At 42.1% G+C, this 18,174-nt stretch overlaps 1 protein-coding gene across 2 annotated transcripts in view; it reads left to right on the forward strand.

Annotated features, from left to right (window-relative positions):
• SPPL2A (signal peptide peptidase like 2A) overlaps positions 1-18,174 on the forward strand; it is a 273,444-nt gene that overhangs the window by 187,126 nt on the left and 68,144 nt on the right. For both annotated transcript variants that reach the window (XM_069222533.1, XM_069222534.1), the window contains exon 11: positions 11,469-11,525. In XM_069222533.1, coding sequence (XP_069078634.1) covers positions 11,469-11,525 — 57 coding nt within the window. The remainder of the gene's footprint in view (positions 1-11,468; positions 11,526-18,174) is intronic.

The raw sequence follows: 18,174 nt of genomic DNA on the forward strand, positions 1-18,174 counted from the left end.
TTGCATGTTGGTGTGTTGATGATTCTGAGGTTGCTGGTCATGGGTCCATATAGAAGCAGAAAGTGACTGATAAGTAAACGTATCCATGAGGTACCTTCTAGGTGACTTCTTGTTTCACAGATATTGGGGCAGCCCTCTGTACAAATTGATGATGTTTTGAGATGAATCATTATAGTGTGCAAAATGTGTGTCAGCCAGGGCCAGATGGTCGACGGTGACAAAGGGAGCAGAGAGGTCGAGCAAGGGGAGCAGACAGAATCATCTTTGTTGATGAGAAGAGGTCATCCACAGCTGCCTCTGCGCTACAGTTCACCCTGCTCTTGAACTGATACTGAGGTTGATGATGTTTATTGATTTGGTTGGACAGCTGGTCGGAGACTGGTTTCTCAATTATTTTTCATACTAATGGTAAGTGTTTAATAGTTCTATGATTAGTAGTGCTCTTGGGATTTAAAGTTAGCTTTTTGAGGAATGAGGGTCAGTCTGGGTTTGAGTGCATGCAGAAGAATTCTTTGAGTGAGGGATGCTATGTTGATGCAAGCTCTTTCTCCGATTCCAATGAAGGATTTTCGATAAAAAGAGATCCTGGAATTGGTAGAACTATACATCATAAAGGACAAGTTATCCAGCCACCAAAAAAAGCAAAGAAAATTAATTTTTGAACTCCCATGGTAACCGAAAATCACAAATGTGACATTTGTTATGTGTCCTTACATGAATAAATGCGTTGTAAGGAACTATTCATGCTAGGCCAGGTGTCTCCAACCAGTTGATCATGAGCTACAAGGATCTCCCAGACCCTTTCAGAGTAGCTCTTGGCCCTGAGTTAATTTTTAAATAAGCACAGGGTCACATTTTTCCTTTTAAAGTAAAGTGAAAGCTGTGTTTATAGTACATTTTTATCACCAGGCTGCACATAACAGGGCCTGATAAGGAGCAGTGCGGGAGTCAGATTTATGGCCCATAAAGGTGACGAATTGAAGCACTAAGGTATTTGACTCTTAAATAAAAGTCCTTGTCAACTCAGTACTGGAGGTGAGAACAAAATAATGTTTCTGAATGCTTTTAAATTGGGAAAATTAAAATGAGAACTTACCTTATATTTACGTTAACTTTTTATTTTGATTTTCTAAGATTTTATTTCAAAGTGTTGCATTTACATACAGCAGGCCTCTTGCTCCCATTGGCCAGTAGAACACGGTGCCATATTAATAACGGACAAATACACTCATTTTTTAAATGGGAGAAATTTAAAGTGCAGAAACATTTTACACATTCTGAATAGTTTTGAACTTTAAATTTCTCCCATTTAAAAAAATGACTATATGTTTTTATATATATATATATATATATATATATATATATATATGTTCAATGGCATGTGTAGCTGCAGATACACATGCTTTGCACATCCCGCCATCTAGTGTTGGGCTCGGAGTGTTACAAGTTGTTTTTCTTTGAAGAAGTCTTTCGAGTCACGAGATCGAGGGACTCCTCCCCTTTCGGCTCCATTGCGCATGGGCGTCGACTCCATCTTAGATTGTTTTTTTCCGCCATCTGGTTCGGACGTGTTCCTTTTCGCTCCGCGTTTCGGTTCAGAAAGATAGTTAGAATCTCGGAAAATTCAACGGTATTGTTTGCGTTCGGTATCGGGTTAGTTACAACAGATCGACACCGAATTTTGAAGAGCTCCGGTGGCCCTTCGGGGTTTTCCATCCCCCGTCGGGGCCTGGTCGGCCCGACCATGTGTCTCTTCAAGGCTAATGGAACGGACCCCATTCCACTTCTGCCCCAGATGTCACAACAAGTATCCGTATACAGATCAGCATCTGGTCTGTAACTTGTGTTTGTCTCCAGAACACAAAGAAGATACTTGTGAAGCCTGTCAAGCGTTTCGGTCGAGGAAAACATTAAGAGACCGAAGAGCAAGAAGACTGCAAATGGCGTCGGCGCCGACAGGACAACGACACTTGGAGGAAGAGGAAGAAACCTTCTCCGACGAGGACGAGCCCGAACAGACGCCGAAAACCGTGAGTAAGACGTCGAAACACAAACGGACAGACCACTAAAGCCCAGGGGACGCCACCGCCACCAGGCCATGGCTTAACCCAAAAAATAGGTGACCGAACATCGGCACCGAAAAAGGGCACGCATGTGTCGAAGGCATCCGACTCTGGTCGAGATACCAGCACAGAGCACACTCGACCCCGAGACAGCGGGTCAGAGCAAGGTCGGCACCGAGAGGGCGGCACTGAAACGACTTGGCACTGAGAGGCTGGAACACCGAAAATTAAGAAAGTGTCGTCAGAGCCAAAAAAGACTGCCGAAAAAGTTTCCATACCGAAACATCCAGCCTCGGAACCGAAAACAAGTTCCTACACGGAGGAACAGGGACTGTCCTCACAAATGCAAGGACATAGGTTCGGACAAGAACTAGAGTCAATGGAGCCAGATTACACTCCGAGAAGGCTCCACATCCAAAAAGACACAGGGAAGATAAGTACTCTTCCCCATATTCGGATGAAAAGAAGACTTGCCTTCCAAGAGAAAGACAAGCAGCCACAGGCAAAGGTGGCAAGACAAGTAACCCCGCCACCATCTCCACCACGCTCAACACATACATCACCTGCAGCCACTCCACCACAGATGCAGTCTCCAACTCATACTGGAATGAGCCAGGATGATCCCGATGCATGGGATCTTTACGATGCGCCAGTATCAGATAACAGCCCAGACTGTTATCCGGCGAGACCGTCGCCACCTGAGGACAGTACAGCCTACACACAGGTGGTGTCAAGAGCAGCGGCATTTCATAATGTCACCCTGCATGCAGAGCCTATTGAGGATAACTTTTTGTTTAACACACTATCCTCCACACACAGTCAATACCAAAGTCTCCCTATGCTACCTGGAATGCTAAAACACTCCAAACAGGTGTTTCAGGAGCCTGTGAAGGGCAGAGCCATAACTCCAAGGGTGGAGAAGAAATACAAGCCGCTGCCAACAGACCCTGTATACATCACGCAGCAATTAACACCAGACTTGGTGGTAGTAGGGGCAGCTTGCAAGAGAGCGAACTCACACACCTCAGGAGACACACCACCTCCAGACAAGGAGAGTCGCAAGTTCGACACTGCGGGGAAATGTGTTGCAGCACAAGTGGCCAACCAATGGCGCATTGCCAACTCACAGGCATTGCTGGCGAGATATGATAGGGCTCATTGGGATGAAATGCAACATTTCATTGAGCACTTGCCCAAAGAGTTCCAGAAAAGGTCACAACAAGTGGGGGAGGAAGGACAGAGTATCTCCAACAATCAGATACGCTCGGCAATAGAAGCAGCAGATACAGCTGCTAGGACAGTAAATACAGCAGTGACTATAAGGCGACACGCATGGTTGCGTACGTCAGGATTTAAGCCGGAAATTCAACAAGCCGTGCTGAATATGCCATTTAACGGACAGCAGATGTTTGGGCCGGAGGTGGACACTGCTATCGAAAAACTTAAAAAGGACACTGATCAGGCCAAAGCCATGGGCGCACTCTACTCCCCACAGAGCAGAGGCACATTTCGTAAAACCCAGTTTAGAGTGGGGTTTCGAGGACAAAGCACGGAAACTACAACCTCACAAACAAGGCCCACTTATCAGAGCCAATATCAGCGGGGAAGTTTTCGGGGACAATATAGAGGGGGCCAATTCCAAAAGAGTAGAGGGAAGTTCCAAAGTCCCAAAACTCCTCAAAACAAGCAGTGACTTCGATGTCACAAATCCCCAACACATAACACCTGTGGGGGGGAGACTAACCAAGTTCTACAAACATTGGGAAGAAATAACAACAGACACTTGGGTCTTAGCAATCATCCAGCATGGTTATTGCATAGAATTTCTCAAAATCCCTCCACATGTCCCACCGAAAACACACAATATGTCAAAACAACATATAGATCTCCTACAACTAGAGGCCCAAGCGTTACAAAAAGAAGCAATAGAACTGGTACCAATCCATCAGAGAGGAACAGGAGTTTACTTGCTGTACTTTCTCATACCCAAAAAGGACAAAACTCTAAGACCTATATTAGATCTCATAACTTTAAATATCTACATCAAATCAGATCACTTTCACATGGTGACATTACAGCATGTAATCCCATTGCTCAAACAGCAAGACTACATGACAGCACTAGACCTAAAGGATGCATACTTCCATATACCGATACATCCTTCACACAGAAAGTACTTAAGGTTCGTATTCCAAGGGGTACATTACCAATTCAAGGTGTTGCCATTCGGGATAACAGCTGCGCCAAGAGTTTTTACAAAATGCCTGGCAGTAGTGGCTGCACATATAAGGAGGCAGCAAATACATGTGTTCCCGTACCTAGATGATTGGTTAATCAAAACCAACATGCAAGCCATCTATCTTCATTTTTGATAACCAGTCTGAGTTCTGTGTTTGTTGATGTTTACAAAGAAGATACATTTCTTTTTTGGTCAGGTTTAGTTTCACGTAGACACTTCCTTTCTTAAAAGTGGACAAGGCAGTTCTTAAGGATTGCAATATAACTTTGAGCATAGACTTCAGGTGGAATTTGTTCAGGTCTGCACGCCTACCTGTTATCCGAGTCTTCCAATGTCAAATGCATGGGCGCATGTTTCCGGAAATCCACAATGTCATAACATACTGGAATATGTGTTAGGCAAGTGCCTTCGAAAAGATACCACCTTCTCAGGAGATAACAGCCAAAAAAACACCTTCCTGGATGAAGACTTCATATCATTGAAGAAAACCAGAAATACAGAATCCAAAAGTGGAATACTTCAAGAGCGAAGAGTCAGCAAGTTGAGGGAGCAAGGGAACAAGCAAAGGAGTTCAGCTTTGTTGCGACTCACCTTCCACCCAATCAACCTTTTATATAAGAAGGAACAGGAAAAGGAAATTACATCAAAACATCACATAACAGTAAGCTTAAAGAATTTACAAAATAACACACACAAAGTATGTCATAGAAACCCTCCACAAACTAGGTTTCTCACTCAACTACACAAAGTCACACCTTCAGCCATGTCAAACACAGCAATACTTAGGGGCGACAATCAACACAACAAAAGGGATTGCCACTCCAAGTCCACAAAGGGTACAAGCATTTCACAATGTAATACAGGCCATGTATCCAAAACAAAAGATACAAGTCAAGATGGTGATGAAACTACTAGGCATGATGTCCTCATGCATAGCCATTGTCCCAAACGCAAGGTTGCACATGCGGCCCTTACAACAGTGCCTAGCATCACAATGGTCACAGGCACAGGGCCAACTTCTAGATCTAGTGTTGATAGACCGCCAAACATACACCTCGCTTCATTGGTGGAACAATATAAATTTAAACCAAGGGCGGCCTTTCCAAGACCCAGTGCCTCAATACGTAATAACTATGGATGCCTCCATGATAGGGTGGGGAGCACACCTCAACCAACACAGCATCCAAGGACAATGGGACACTCAGTAGAGACAGTTTCACATAAATCACTTAGAACTACTGGCAGTATTTCTAGCGTTGAAGGGATTTCAACCTATAATAAGCCACAAACACATTCTTGTCAAAACAGACAACATGACAACGATGTATTATCTGAACAAACAGGGAGGAACACACTCAACACAGTTGTGTCTCCTAGCACAGAGAATATGGCATTGGGCGATTCACAACCACATTCGCCTAATAGCACAGTTTATTCCAGGGATTCAGAATCAGTTAGCAGACAATCTCTCTCGGGATCACCAACAGATCCACGAATGGTAGATTCACCCCCAAATACTAAACACTTACTTCCAAAGATGGGGGACACCACAAATAGACCTATTTGCAACAAAAGAAAACGCAAAAAGCCAAAACTTCGCATCCAGGTACCCACAAAATCAATCTCAGGGCAATGCGTTATAGATGAGTTGGTCAGGGATATTTGCATACGCTTTTCCCCCTCTCCCACTCCTTCCGTAGCTAGTAAACAATTTGAGTAAAAACATACTCAAACTCATACTTATAGCACCAACCTGGGCAAGACAACCTTGGTTCACAACACTACTAGAACTCTCAGTAGTGCCTCATGTCAAGCTTTCAAGCAGACCAGATCTGTTAACTCAACACAAACAACAGATCAGGCATCCAAATCCAGCATCACTGAATCTAGCAATTTGGCTCCTGAAGTCTTAGAATTCGGACACTTAGACCTTACGCAGGAATGTATGGAGGTCATAAAACAAGCTAGGAAACCAACCACAAGACATTGCTATGCAAATAAGTGGAAAAGATTTGTTTGTTATTGCCATAATAATCAAATTCAGCCATTACACGCATCTGCTAAAAACATTGTAAGCTACTTACTACATTTGCAAAAGTCAAAGCTAGCTTTTTCATCCATTAAAATACATCTTACTGCAATTTCAGCTAATCTGCAAATTACGCACTCAACTTCATTATTTAGGATCCCAGTCATAAAAGCATTTATGGAAGGCCTAAAGAGAATTATACCACCAGTTCCTTCGTGGAACCTCAACATTGTCTTAACACGACTAATGGGTCCACCTTTTGAACCCATGCACTCGTGTGAGATGCAATACTTAACATGGAAAGTTGCATTTCTAATTGCCATCACATCTCTAAGAAGAGTACGTGAGATACAAGCATTTACCATACAAGAACCATTTATTCAGATACACAAGCATAAAGTAGCTTTACGAACAAATCCTAAATTCTTACCAAAAGTCATATCACCGTTCCACTTGAATCAAACAGTAGAACTACCAGTGTTCTTCCCAGAGCCAGATTCTGTAGCTGAAAGAGCACTACATACATTAGACATCAAAAGAGTGTTAATGTACTACATTGACAGAACAAAACAAATTTGGAAAACAAAACAATTGTTTGTTGCTTTCCAAAAACCTCATACAGGAAATCCAATTTCCAAACAAGGCATTGCTAGATGGATAGTTAAATGCATTCAAACCTGTTATCTCAAAGCAAAAAGAGAACTGCCTATTACACCAAGGGCACACTCAACTAGAAAGAAAGGTGCTACCATGGCCTTTCTAGGAAACATTCCAATGACTGAAATATGTAAGGCAGCCACATGGTCTACGCCTCATACGTTTACCAAGCACTACTGCGTGGATGTGTTAACAGCACAACAAGCCACAGTAGGTCAAGCAGTACTATGAACTTTGTTTCAAACAACTTCAACTCCTACAGGCTGAACCACCGCTTTTGGGGAGATAACTGCTTACTAGTCTATGCAAAGCATGTGTTTCTGCAGCTACACATGCCATTGAACGGAAAATGTCACTTACCCAGTGTACATCTGTTCGTGGCATGAGACGCTGCAGATTCACATGCGCCCGCCCGCCTCCCCGGGAGCCTGTAGCAATTTGAATTTGATCTTGAACATTTGTAAATTTGTAAATATATCGCTTTAAACCACATTATGTACATAAATATTTACTCCATTGCATGGGCACTATTACTATAATTCACAACTCCTACCTCACCCTCTGCGGGGAAAACAATCTAAGATGGAGTCGATGCCCATGCGCAATGGAGCCGAAAGGGGAGGAGTCCCTCGATCTCGTGACTCGAAAGACTTCTTCGAAGAAAAACAACTTGTAACACTCCGAGCCCAACACTAGATGGCGGGATGTGCAAGGCATGTGAATCTGCAGTGTCTCATGCCACAAACAGATGTACACTGGGTAAGTGACATTTTCCATATATATATATAACAGTGCCACATATGGCAAAAGGTATGCACTGTGCCACAAGTACGACGACACAGGCTCTCAGTTACCCATACACATATATCACATTCATATGCACACATGTTCATACATCCCCAAACACCACTCTCACTGACACGCATGGCAGCCCTGCCATAGTGGTTTGTTCAAACCATACTATCTGGCTCTATGGACATTGGGCTTAAAGTCATGGAAGCTAGGGATGGAAGTGTCTGGTAATAATGCGCAATTTACTTAACCTTCTGTAGCTCACAATGAATTTCTCTGATCAGAAGTAGCTCTTGCTACAGAAAAGGTTGGAGACACTTGTGCTAGACATTCTCCTTAGAACCAGTGCCTTGTTAATCTTGGATATTGATACCAGGTATAATTATTCTACAGTCAAGAAGTAGTTGCAAAGATCTAAAAGCAGCTGTAGACCACCCGTATTATTACAACAATAAAATAAACAGAACAAATTTGAAAATAAAACAGTGCTTCTGTTCACTTTAAAAGAAGCAGTGTTTTGGGGCTTCTTCAGCAAGAACTCTAGAAAATGTGGTAGTAAAGCAAAAGCTGCAGCAGAAAAAGCCAAACATTGAACGTTCTTTTTGAAATGCAAAACCAAGGAAGCATCTATGAGTATCACCCGTTGATGTACAACTTATAGAATCATGTTGTTACTTGTAATAAGCGCATTTGCAGATAGAAAGATGGAGAGATTCTCCCCAGCTTCTGGTGATACTGATATTTTAGTATGGTCCTGAAGGGAACAGAGGCCGGTTTGAATTTTGACAGAAATTACATTTTCTTTTTAGGAAAGAACATCTTTAATATTAATGGACATCTCACTTTGAAGGCTTTGTAGGCTTCAGAAGATTGAAACTCTGAGGAACAACAATTCATAATGATAGTATGTAGCAGTGATCACACAGTGTCTGCCATAACTGCTGGCTCCAGAGAAACAGTTCTGAAAGTCACTCCATTTGATTCTATACATGCATATACTACCTTGCCAAAGTAGTGTTCTGGCAAATCTTTCATTATGTGATGCACGTGGCAGCCCATTCGAGTTAATGAAGAGGGATCAATAGATGCAACCCAGCAAAGACTGACCGTGGGCAGGATCTTCTAACACAGGAGACATGGAGATATAATATGGAATGGGTCTAAGCTTTTCCTACCTTTTCCACACCTTGGTTTCCAGCATACGCGTGCGCTCCCCCACCCACTCCTCATTGCGCCCTCATCCACTCCTCTGTTGCCCCACAAGACACAAAGACTTCATTCACCATTTTGTTTGTATTTAACGATCTCCCTTTGATTTTGTATAAGTGCAGGCACATGAATTCGTAATGATCAATGCACACAGCAGCCTCATTGCGCTTGTTTAGTATTATACTTTAGGTCATGCTGCAGAGTACCATGCCATTACAGTACAGCATCACAAAAAGGCATTGGCTATCCCAATTAGTGTCTAAGGCGAGACCCACTGGCTTTGCCAATGCTTCTTTTTTTTTTTGCTTTTGCCATCTTCGTGTATTGAAACTGTGTTTTCTGGTCACAGTTATTTAAAGCCAATAGTACTTTTTCTTTGTGACAAAAAAACACATTTTCAGTGCTCTGCATTAGAACTGAAAAGGGTCTCTATACTTATTCCATGTACATCTGCTCACTAATAAGCTCAGATACTGTTACATTAAAATGACGTGCAATGTTTATTTCTGTTATTATTATTTTTTAATTGAAAAGTTTTTGTGCAAGCATATGGTCTACATGTTAAACAGGTCAGTGTGGTTTCTTTTTTTGTGACAGACTTGCAATTCAAATTTGTGAAAAGTTAACCGTCTTATCAGTTTGCCGAGCTAGACTCACTAACTTTGCCAATGCTTAGTTATTTTGCTTTTGCACATGAAGGGGAATATTCAGGGAGAGGAGCACATTAAAGATCAGGTCCTGACTTCGTACCTCGGAAGAAATAAACAGAATCTGCCGGGTGAGCATTGTTAGTGTAGAACGGGGGATCAGAGGGTCTATGCTGCACAAACAGGCACACTGAGTGAAGGAGCGGTTTCAAAATGTAAAGCCACAACAAGTTTTTTTTTCTTTTCGATTTGGCGTCTCGTGTAAAGGAGGTCTCCAAAGAAGTATGAAAGAGAAGATGGTTCGTGGATCACACACTGCTCTCTGGCACCAAATGCACGAAGCCACTAGATAGGACAAAAAAGACATAGGATCTTCACGGCTTCTAGGCAAAATCGCCGCCTTTCCCAACTTTTATGCTCTATGTTGCCAAGTTGCCAGAGTCTTTACCACAATTTGTATAGATTGTGAAGGGGTGGTAATATGTTGTATAATAATAGACAGCAAAAAAAAGGCAACGGCTCTAAGAATCTAAAAGAAGCAGCAACATCATAGGACACCTCCGCGTGGCACTTAAACTTTAATGTACTTTCTTTTAACTTTTATTATCATTATTTTTATAGAGCAAGTAGAGAAACTACGAGACCATTTACGCTTTCACAATAATCTTGCGATGCAGGCATAGTCTATATGAAGCTGATAAACACGGAGAACCTTAACTTTTATGTGAATGTTTTAGAAAAAAACAGGTATCGAATAAATCATTGTGCATTGTGTATGTGATGATAATTTTTTTTTTTTAAATGGGCAAAACTGCCCAGTTATGAAGATTCACTTCTGCAAGTTCGATAAAAGTAACTGAGATGTTTGTTGGCTAATGGGGGCACTATCTAATGGAATGAGCAGATAACCTCTGGTTTGTATCAACTTAGAGCTCAATTTAATTGGGAAGCAGCAACAATTAACCAAACCATGGTAGATTTTATATCCACACTTCCAGTGCTGTTATGGCCTTTTTGGTGAACTTGCTCTTCCTCCGGTGCAACCATGGTCTAGAAGTATATGGTGGAAGATCAGCCAACAATTCTAGGATGGTTAGTTTAACCCAGTGCAGGCGAAGTTAGCTGTGAAAAACCATCAGAGAATTGATAGTGTCCTTTGATGGAAAGGGAAGTACGGTGTGCATAACATGAGGGGAATAAGCCCCAGAGTGTAAGGGACACTAGATATATGGGAAATGACAATGTATGCAAATTTGGGGATTGCATTTCCATATGCCCATATGAAGTATGGGTCATTCCACCGTCTATGACAAGCATTGATAGTTTTTTTTTGGTAGATGTCTGTCCTTGCCCCAAAGTGTCTCCTGCCACTGTAGGTGCAGCCACTCTGGAGGAGGAACTACTACCGCCACCTTGCTGAGGACTCTAAATGTGGGTCATCTGCCTTTTGGGATTTGGTTGAGGATAGAATTCCATAGTAATGGTGAACGGTAAATGTACCACCAAAATTCTAAATCAGGCCCTTACTGACGTTGAACGTGTGCAGCTCTCAAAACTTTTCACTAAGGCTCCATGTGTTGTGCGTGGGTCATTTGTAACTGCTTCACCGTACATGAAGAAAGGTGTGAAGGTAATAATTTTTTTTATTCTTTTCGGCAAATGAAGATCAATCTGCATAGCAGCTCATTGGGGCTAAATTGTGAACAACTCAAACAATGACATACACGTTGCCACTACCACTGTATCATTGCATCATATATGTTCATGAAAAACATATCTGTCACCTCCAATCCAGTAATTAGCTGATCTTTCTTCACATATTCTTATTATAGAATGGTGAAAGTATCATGGTTGAAGTGGCAGCAGGTCCATCAGGGAGTGGTGAAAAAGTAAGTGTGATCAATTTACCCACAAATTTGTTTACGTTTATGAGTGCGCTCTCGTTACAATGATGTTGTGATTCAGGTTGTGAATTATAGTGTATATAAACAGCATGAGTGTAGTCGTTTTCAATTTCTTGATTTCATTATTTTTCTTTTAAAATTGTTAAATCACAGCAATGGTTTTTGTTATGTGATGCAAGTAGATCTACTTTAAAACGGTAATTTTATTTGCACAGTAAAAAAAGGAATATTCAAGCTAATCGTTTTTATCAGATCCCGCATATCAGAGAACCATATTTTGTATGTGTATGTTATCACATTTCATGGATATATTGTTTACTTCAGATTGTACCATTAGCTGTTATACAGCATACACATTGTTATGTTACACTTTGAAACCAATACATCCTGTGTTCTATAATCTTTTACTCATAACATCTTTTTAGGGTGAAATTAGCTGTATGCTAGTTAAGCTCAACGTCCATTCGACTCCACAAATACCTTATTGCCTGTTCCCACATTCTTACTCCAGCTTTTCCTAACACTATTTTCAAAATAATTTTTCATAGGTCTTCATGCTTAACACAGCTAACGAAAAAGTGTGTTCATTTTACCACTGCCCTTTCCACAAAGATTTATGTTCCCTGAATGAACTGTTTTTGGTCATTTGTTAGCTCTGGGTGGTTACTAAATGAAGCATAGATCTTCATGTTCGTACAGTCTTACACGTTCTTCAAATCTGCCACTGTGTTCACCATAACATTTATTTCTCACAACATTCATAAACATGCGCCTCTTGTTCTTCATGTCCCCCTCATCTTCACCTCCAGGAGGCTTGACCTTCCATGGAAACATTTTCTATTTAAAAAATCAGTATAAACCTCATGACCTTCACATTGTTTAAACATATTTCTACTACTTTATATTTTTCCAATCCTAAATATTAGGGTATCATATTGCAGGGGCACATTTGATTCCTGCTTTGAGTGCCTTCACTTCAATCACAGTGCATGAGCCGGTGTGTAAATAAGATATGTGGCATGCAATGGGTTTGTCTCGATGCTGGGAGCAGCGCAGCAACCCTGACTCACTGAGAGTGGATATAATCCACTTAAAATTGTGGATTGGGCAACTGTGGATTATAGGGAGCTATATCCCTGAGGGATCCAAGTGACATCATAGGCCGCTCAAGCTGCATTTGTGTTGTCTCGGATGCCACTTGAAGTCCGTTAGTGGAAAAGAACACGGTTATTGGCAACTTACCTGCTATGATTCTGTATGTGTGCTTCAAATTTAGAATGATTGTCCTAATCTAGAACACATGTTGGTTGCTGTAAGTCTCTTCTTTAGGCCTTTTGATGTATAATTAAATAACTGTATTATTGGTTTAAAGAAGGGGTCTACACTCTTCCTTCTTTATTGTTTGGCAGATCAACTATTCTTCTTCTTTAGTATCCTTATATTGCAGAGCTCCACACACAGTAACAACTGTACGAGAGGAGTTTGGGTATAGAGATAAGAGTAGTCAAAAACATTTTCTTATCAAGGGATTTACAGCAAGAGTATTTGTTGCACCATTAGTAACAAGTCCTTGGTAGGACTTGAATTTCTTGATTTCAAGATTTTGTTATTTAAAATCTGTTCCATAGAGGATAAGCGAGAAACGTGCCATGGAAAGGGATTATCTGACATCCTTATTGTAGAGCTAAACAGCATAATAGCAATCCTCACTCCTGCATCTCACTACAGCTATATTGTTTTCATACAATGATATGAGCAGCCTCTAACATCCCTAATGTTGTCTACTCCCCACTGTATTAACCTAGTAAACAAGGATGAGCACTTAATTTAAAAAGATGTATATTCAAGGGAATAATATTTGACCAACTAACATTTCAAAAGCAGTTCGCCTACACTGTCTTGTGGATAGAAAATGACAGAGATATGATTTCAGATGGTCTTAGAATAAGAAAAAAAAGAAATTACTTTTATAGCAATGCCACTAAAGCCCGGTTTTTCTTGCTCAGTAATAAACCAGCACCTACATTGCTCTCTCTCCCTCCACCTCGCCTTTTTTTGCAACACTAGCCATGTACAACAGCAGCATGCATGTGCAGTCATTATAAAGCAGTAAATGCTCCACAAAGCAGATTTAAGCCATGTTTTGTAGCAAAGTGCAGTTCCAAAGCTCATTTATAGATATCACTGTTAGGGACAGACATTATACCTACTGGGCTGCAGATTGACAGGCTGTAATAAGAGTTTACATTTGACTCTAACAGTAGTGTGAGGCTACTCTAAATAGCGATTTATTCATTCGTTTTCTAAAGGCTATCATCATGATTGCCAGACTGCATTTCTGTTATTTTAAAAATCACTCTTTGTCGTAACAATAACACAGTAGTCTGAAAATGTTAACCTCCGTCATCGGAGTGTGATAAAGATCTAAGCTTTCAACCTTTCAGTCCATGAACATTCCAGTGGTGGTATTCCCTCACAAACCCAGCTTATAAGTATTTATTTTTTATTCACCATTGTTAACAGTGATACATCTATGGGCTAATCCTAGATAAAAGGCTTATAATTGCAAACCAACACCATTGCTATAAATGCACAGTATCTTGCCTTTTCTGGGGAATTTGTCAATACATTTTAGAACAAAATCTGAAAACTCTTCTTCAGTTACTGGTGCTTTCCTGAAATGTCTAACTCTCTCTTGACTGGTCGCCCAAGCCCCATCTCACTCATCTCATCTTAAATCAATCCCACATTCAGCAGTATGTTTCCTCTGTGGGGCCAAAAGGAATTACCACATCTCACCGATGCCGGTCACACTCCTCTAGCTGCCTATTAAAAGGCCTTTATCCCTCATAAGGCTCTACACACATCCACTCCACATTACCTGGTTGACAAATGTAAACTATTTGGGAGTACTAGTCCATCGCGAAATGCTGAATCACTGCTGCTAGAAACCCCAACCTGTAAAAAAGGAATGATTGATGGCACAATCCTTCTCAGGAAGCGTGACCAGAATATGGAACTCCTTACCTCCGAACCTATGCACCACACTTCGAAGATTATCTCTAAATCTCGCTGAGTCCCTTTTCCTTTCAAGACATTTGAGCTGACCTCTCATCCCCAGTTTTGACCTCTCTGGTTTACTCTCAGCGCTGATTAGTGCCTTCAGATTTACTGCACTACTTCCATTTCATTAGACTCCATCCTGAACGTGGCACCAGTTGACACCTTGTTATGCACATTTTAGCGCAATTGCAACATCTACTACACCCCACTGTCTATGGCTTTTTAAATGTACCTACATCTTTGTATAATGTAAGTCTGTGCCTTATGTAGTGATCTGCTGTTATAGACAAATGTATCAATCTTCGCACTATGGAATTTTGTACTTTATGTAACGGTCTAGTTCTCTTGTAAAGCTTTCTAGCACCTTTGGGTAATGTCTGTGCTATATGAAAATAAATATATCAGTATATGTTAGAAAACACAATTACGTTAAGAAGCATACTAAAGGAAAATAGCCAGGCATTAAATCTAGTGCACATGTACAAGGGACATATCAGCAGGTACAAGGTGCCAAAAAATGTACGAAATATAGAAAAAGCACAAGAGAAGGACATGCAGTTATTTTCAATGAAAATGTGTGCCTCATACCAACTGTTTGTTAGAAAAACCCACAATTGTGAGCTTAAAGAAATAAACTAAGCTCCCAAATATAAGTCTGACAGAGCTGTATCCCTGGGTGGGAAATGCAGACGTTTACCAGGCCTTGAAATACTAGATTTGGTTAAAATCCGGCCAGTAAAATGTAATAGGGATGTGGCAGGAGCTGCAAGCTCAACGCAGCCTACCCCCTGTCTGATTCCTTCCCACAGCATGGAGAAGTATGCAATGCTTGCCTCTGCCAACCCGCAGCTTGCCGTGCCTCCTGACACACTCCCCACCTTGCAAAGATCACACATTTCCATTTACCATAGCAAATGGTAGATGGGAGGTTAATTGCCCATGGAATGGAGAATCACTTATAGACAAGGACCCAGTAATTCCTGGTGCACATGGTAAATCCCAGTTACCAGATCAATGTCTCATAATAGCGTGACTCACAAGTGCAATTACTATATAAAGCACATACGCTCTATAAGGAATGAATTGGTCTTCATGCACAAATATGTAATAGACTGCTTGTCCCAGAAATTTCAAACATTTGAAGCTACACACGTGTGTTGTAGTACAGTGGTTCCCAACCTGTGATCAGGGAACCCTAGTGGGTGGTGGGAGGGGGGGGGGGGGGGTGAGAAGCCTCCTCAGGGGGTTTGCGACTGCTTAGAAAATTAAATAATATTAACTGATTAATGAAGTGTATATAAATAAAGTGGCTAAATGTACAATTGAAAATATCTGATAGAGACATCTATCTGCAGATTCGTTAACTTAGTATCCCCCCCAGGCACTAGCCTGGATCTGGAAACTTTTTCCCATAGTACGTCTGCGCATAAGCAGAGGGTGTCGTGCGACTCCATATTGACGTTGCCCATCAGATGTGACATCAACAGAGTCCATATAAGTCCAACCCCAATGCGCTGATGTTAGTTCCTTTGTTTCCACGCTTACAACACAGTTTTTTCGGCCTCCTTCATTTTAGTCATATTGAAGCAGTGTGTGTTTCTATATGTCTTTGGGATTTAAACCCTATGGTTCCTGTTCACAGCAGATGTCAGCTACGGGTCCTCATTTGGTGTGCATGCAGTGCCTGGATGAGCACCATGACCCGAGGACTGCGGCTCCTGTCTGTGACTTCGGCTACGCACGAGCGTAGAATGAAACTTGTAGCAGCGCAGGTGGCAGAGTCTCAGTCTTCCCATCGCATGAAGTCTTCCTCTCGGTCTGACTCCCATTCATGGGGCCTTTTGGGGAGTCGCTGTCATGGACGCCGATCTCTGTTGACGTCCAAAGGTAAGTCACATAGTCGGTCGAGGTTTCACCGTGTACCGACCTCACCACACTCGGCCACCAGTCATTACTCGACCAGGGAGACAAGGCCAGGTGTGCCACGCTTCTTCCTCCCTTTCCCGGAGATGAGGCGACTCTAGACTATATGCGTAAATATTATTCTTCCCTGCATGCCATCTTTGGTCATCCACCTCCCTCTGGAGCACCTGTTGGTCCCAAGAAGGTGCACAGTTCCTTGACTGTGCCCTCGGTGGTGGGTTCACCCTCTGCTTTAGTTAGGCGTTCAGTGTCCTTTGGCATGGCTACTGGGACGCCTGTGCACAGCCCTTCAAGGTACCCACGTTCGGCATCCAATCAGCCGACTCTGGCTATCCCCCCCCCGACTCTACCAGCCCCCTCCATCGTATGATGTTGACGTCCAGTCATCGCCGCTCAACGGTAGAAGACTCCACTCCTGTTGTTCCTGCTGCAGGAGATGGTGGAGAGGCAGTACTGGAGTCAGGCCTCCTAGAGAGGACAGCTGGTTGTCTGATCTGGCTACTGCTAGTGGCTTGGATTCTTCTCCGGCCTCAGGCCTCTTTTCACCTCCTGGACTTGCTACGGAAGAAAGTTCGTCCCTTGAGGATATGCCCAAGAGGGTTGCAGAGGTGTTGGGTCTCACCGTTCCTTCAATGGAATTGGCTTCAGATCCTCTGAATGGTTTACTCCATCAGAGCCAGACAGGGGTTGAACAAGTGCTTCCCCTGCAGCAAAGCACACATTATGTGTTGTTGGGTGCTTGTGATAAGTTTAATACAGGGGCCCCTGGTGACCAGGAAATACCACACAGGCACCATCCAACCCCAGGTGACCCACCTTGTTTGATCAGGAATCCTACTTATCACAGTTTGGCTTGCCCTGATTAAGAGTCCCTCTCATATGTTCCTCCTGATAGGGTCCAGGAGTCTAGATGTCTACAGTAGGCATATTTTTCCTTGTAGTGAGTTCTGCTCTGCACTCTTTGAACATGTCCTGTGTTTCAGGATGTTTCTCTCATTCCTTGTGGGACTCTTTAGTGAATATTTTACCTTTGTTTCTGGTTGACATCAGTAGCACTCTTACTCCTTTCCTTCAGGAAGGGTGGAATGCAGCTAAATTAAACTTTCACTGCAGCATGGATTCCACTGACTATGGCTTCTTCAGTTGCACTTCATTGCCGTGTCTGGTTGCGTACCTCAGGGTTTTCAGAGCCAGTCCAATCCACATTACTGGACATGCAATTTGATGACGCTCATTTGTTTGGCACACAGGCTGACTCAGCCTTTTGTCGTTTTCAAGACAGTATGGGTGGAGCAACGAGTTAACTTTATTTATCAATTACACTTTGGGTTGTCCATCATTCTTGTACTGTTATTCTGCTGTAACTTCTGCAGGACCTTGAGGCTTTCAGTTATACTGTTGTATTCTCCTTGGAATGCCAAGTGGGTATTCATGCTAACCAGGCTTTGCAGTGTTTCATACCTGATGTTCAAGGTTTCTTTCTTATCTTCATTACTTGATGTAGATTAGGGACTTCTGTTTTATGTTGTCTGCTTAGAAGATTATTCCTTTATGATACATGTGCAGGTGATCTTGTCTACTTCACTCTGAGTACAAGCTTATGCTTAACAGTTGTTACCTCTTGGTATATACCATACTCTAAGTTGAG

The sequence above is a fragment of the Pleurodeles waltl genome, chromosome 3_1 (genome assembly GCF_031143425.1).
Source record: "Pleurodeles waltl isolate 20211129_DDA chromosome 3_1, aPleWal1.hap1.20221129, whole genome shotgun sequence".
Classification (NCBI taxonomy): Eukaryota; Metazoa; Chordata; class Amphibia; order Caudata; family Salamandridae; genus Pleurodeles; species Pleurodeles waltl.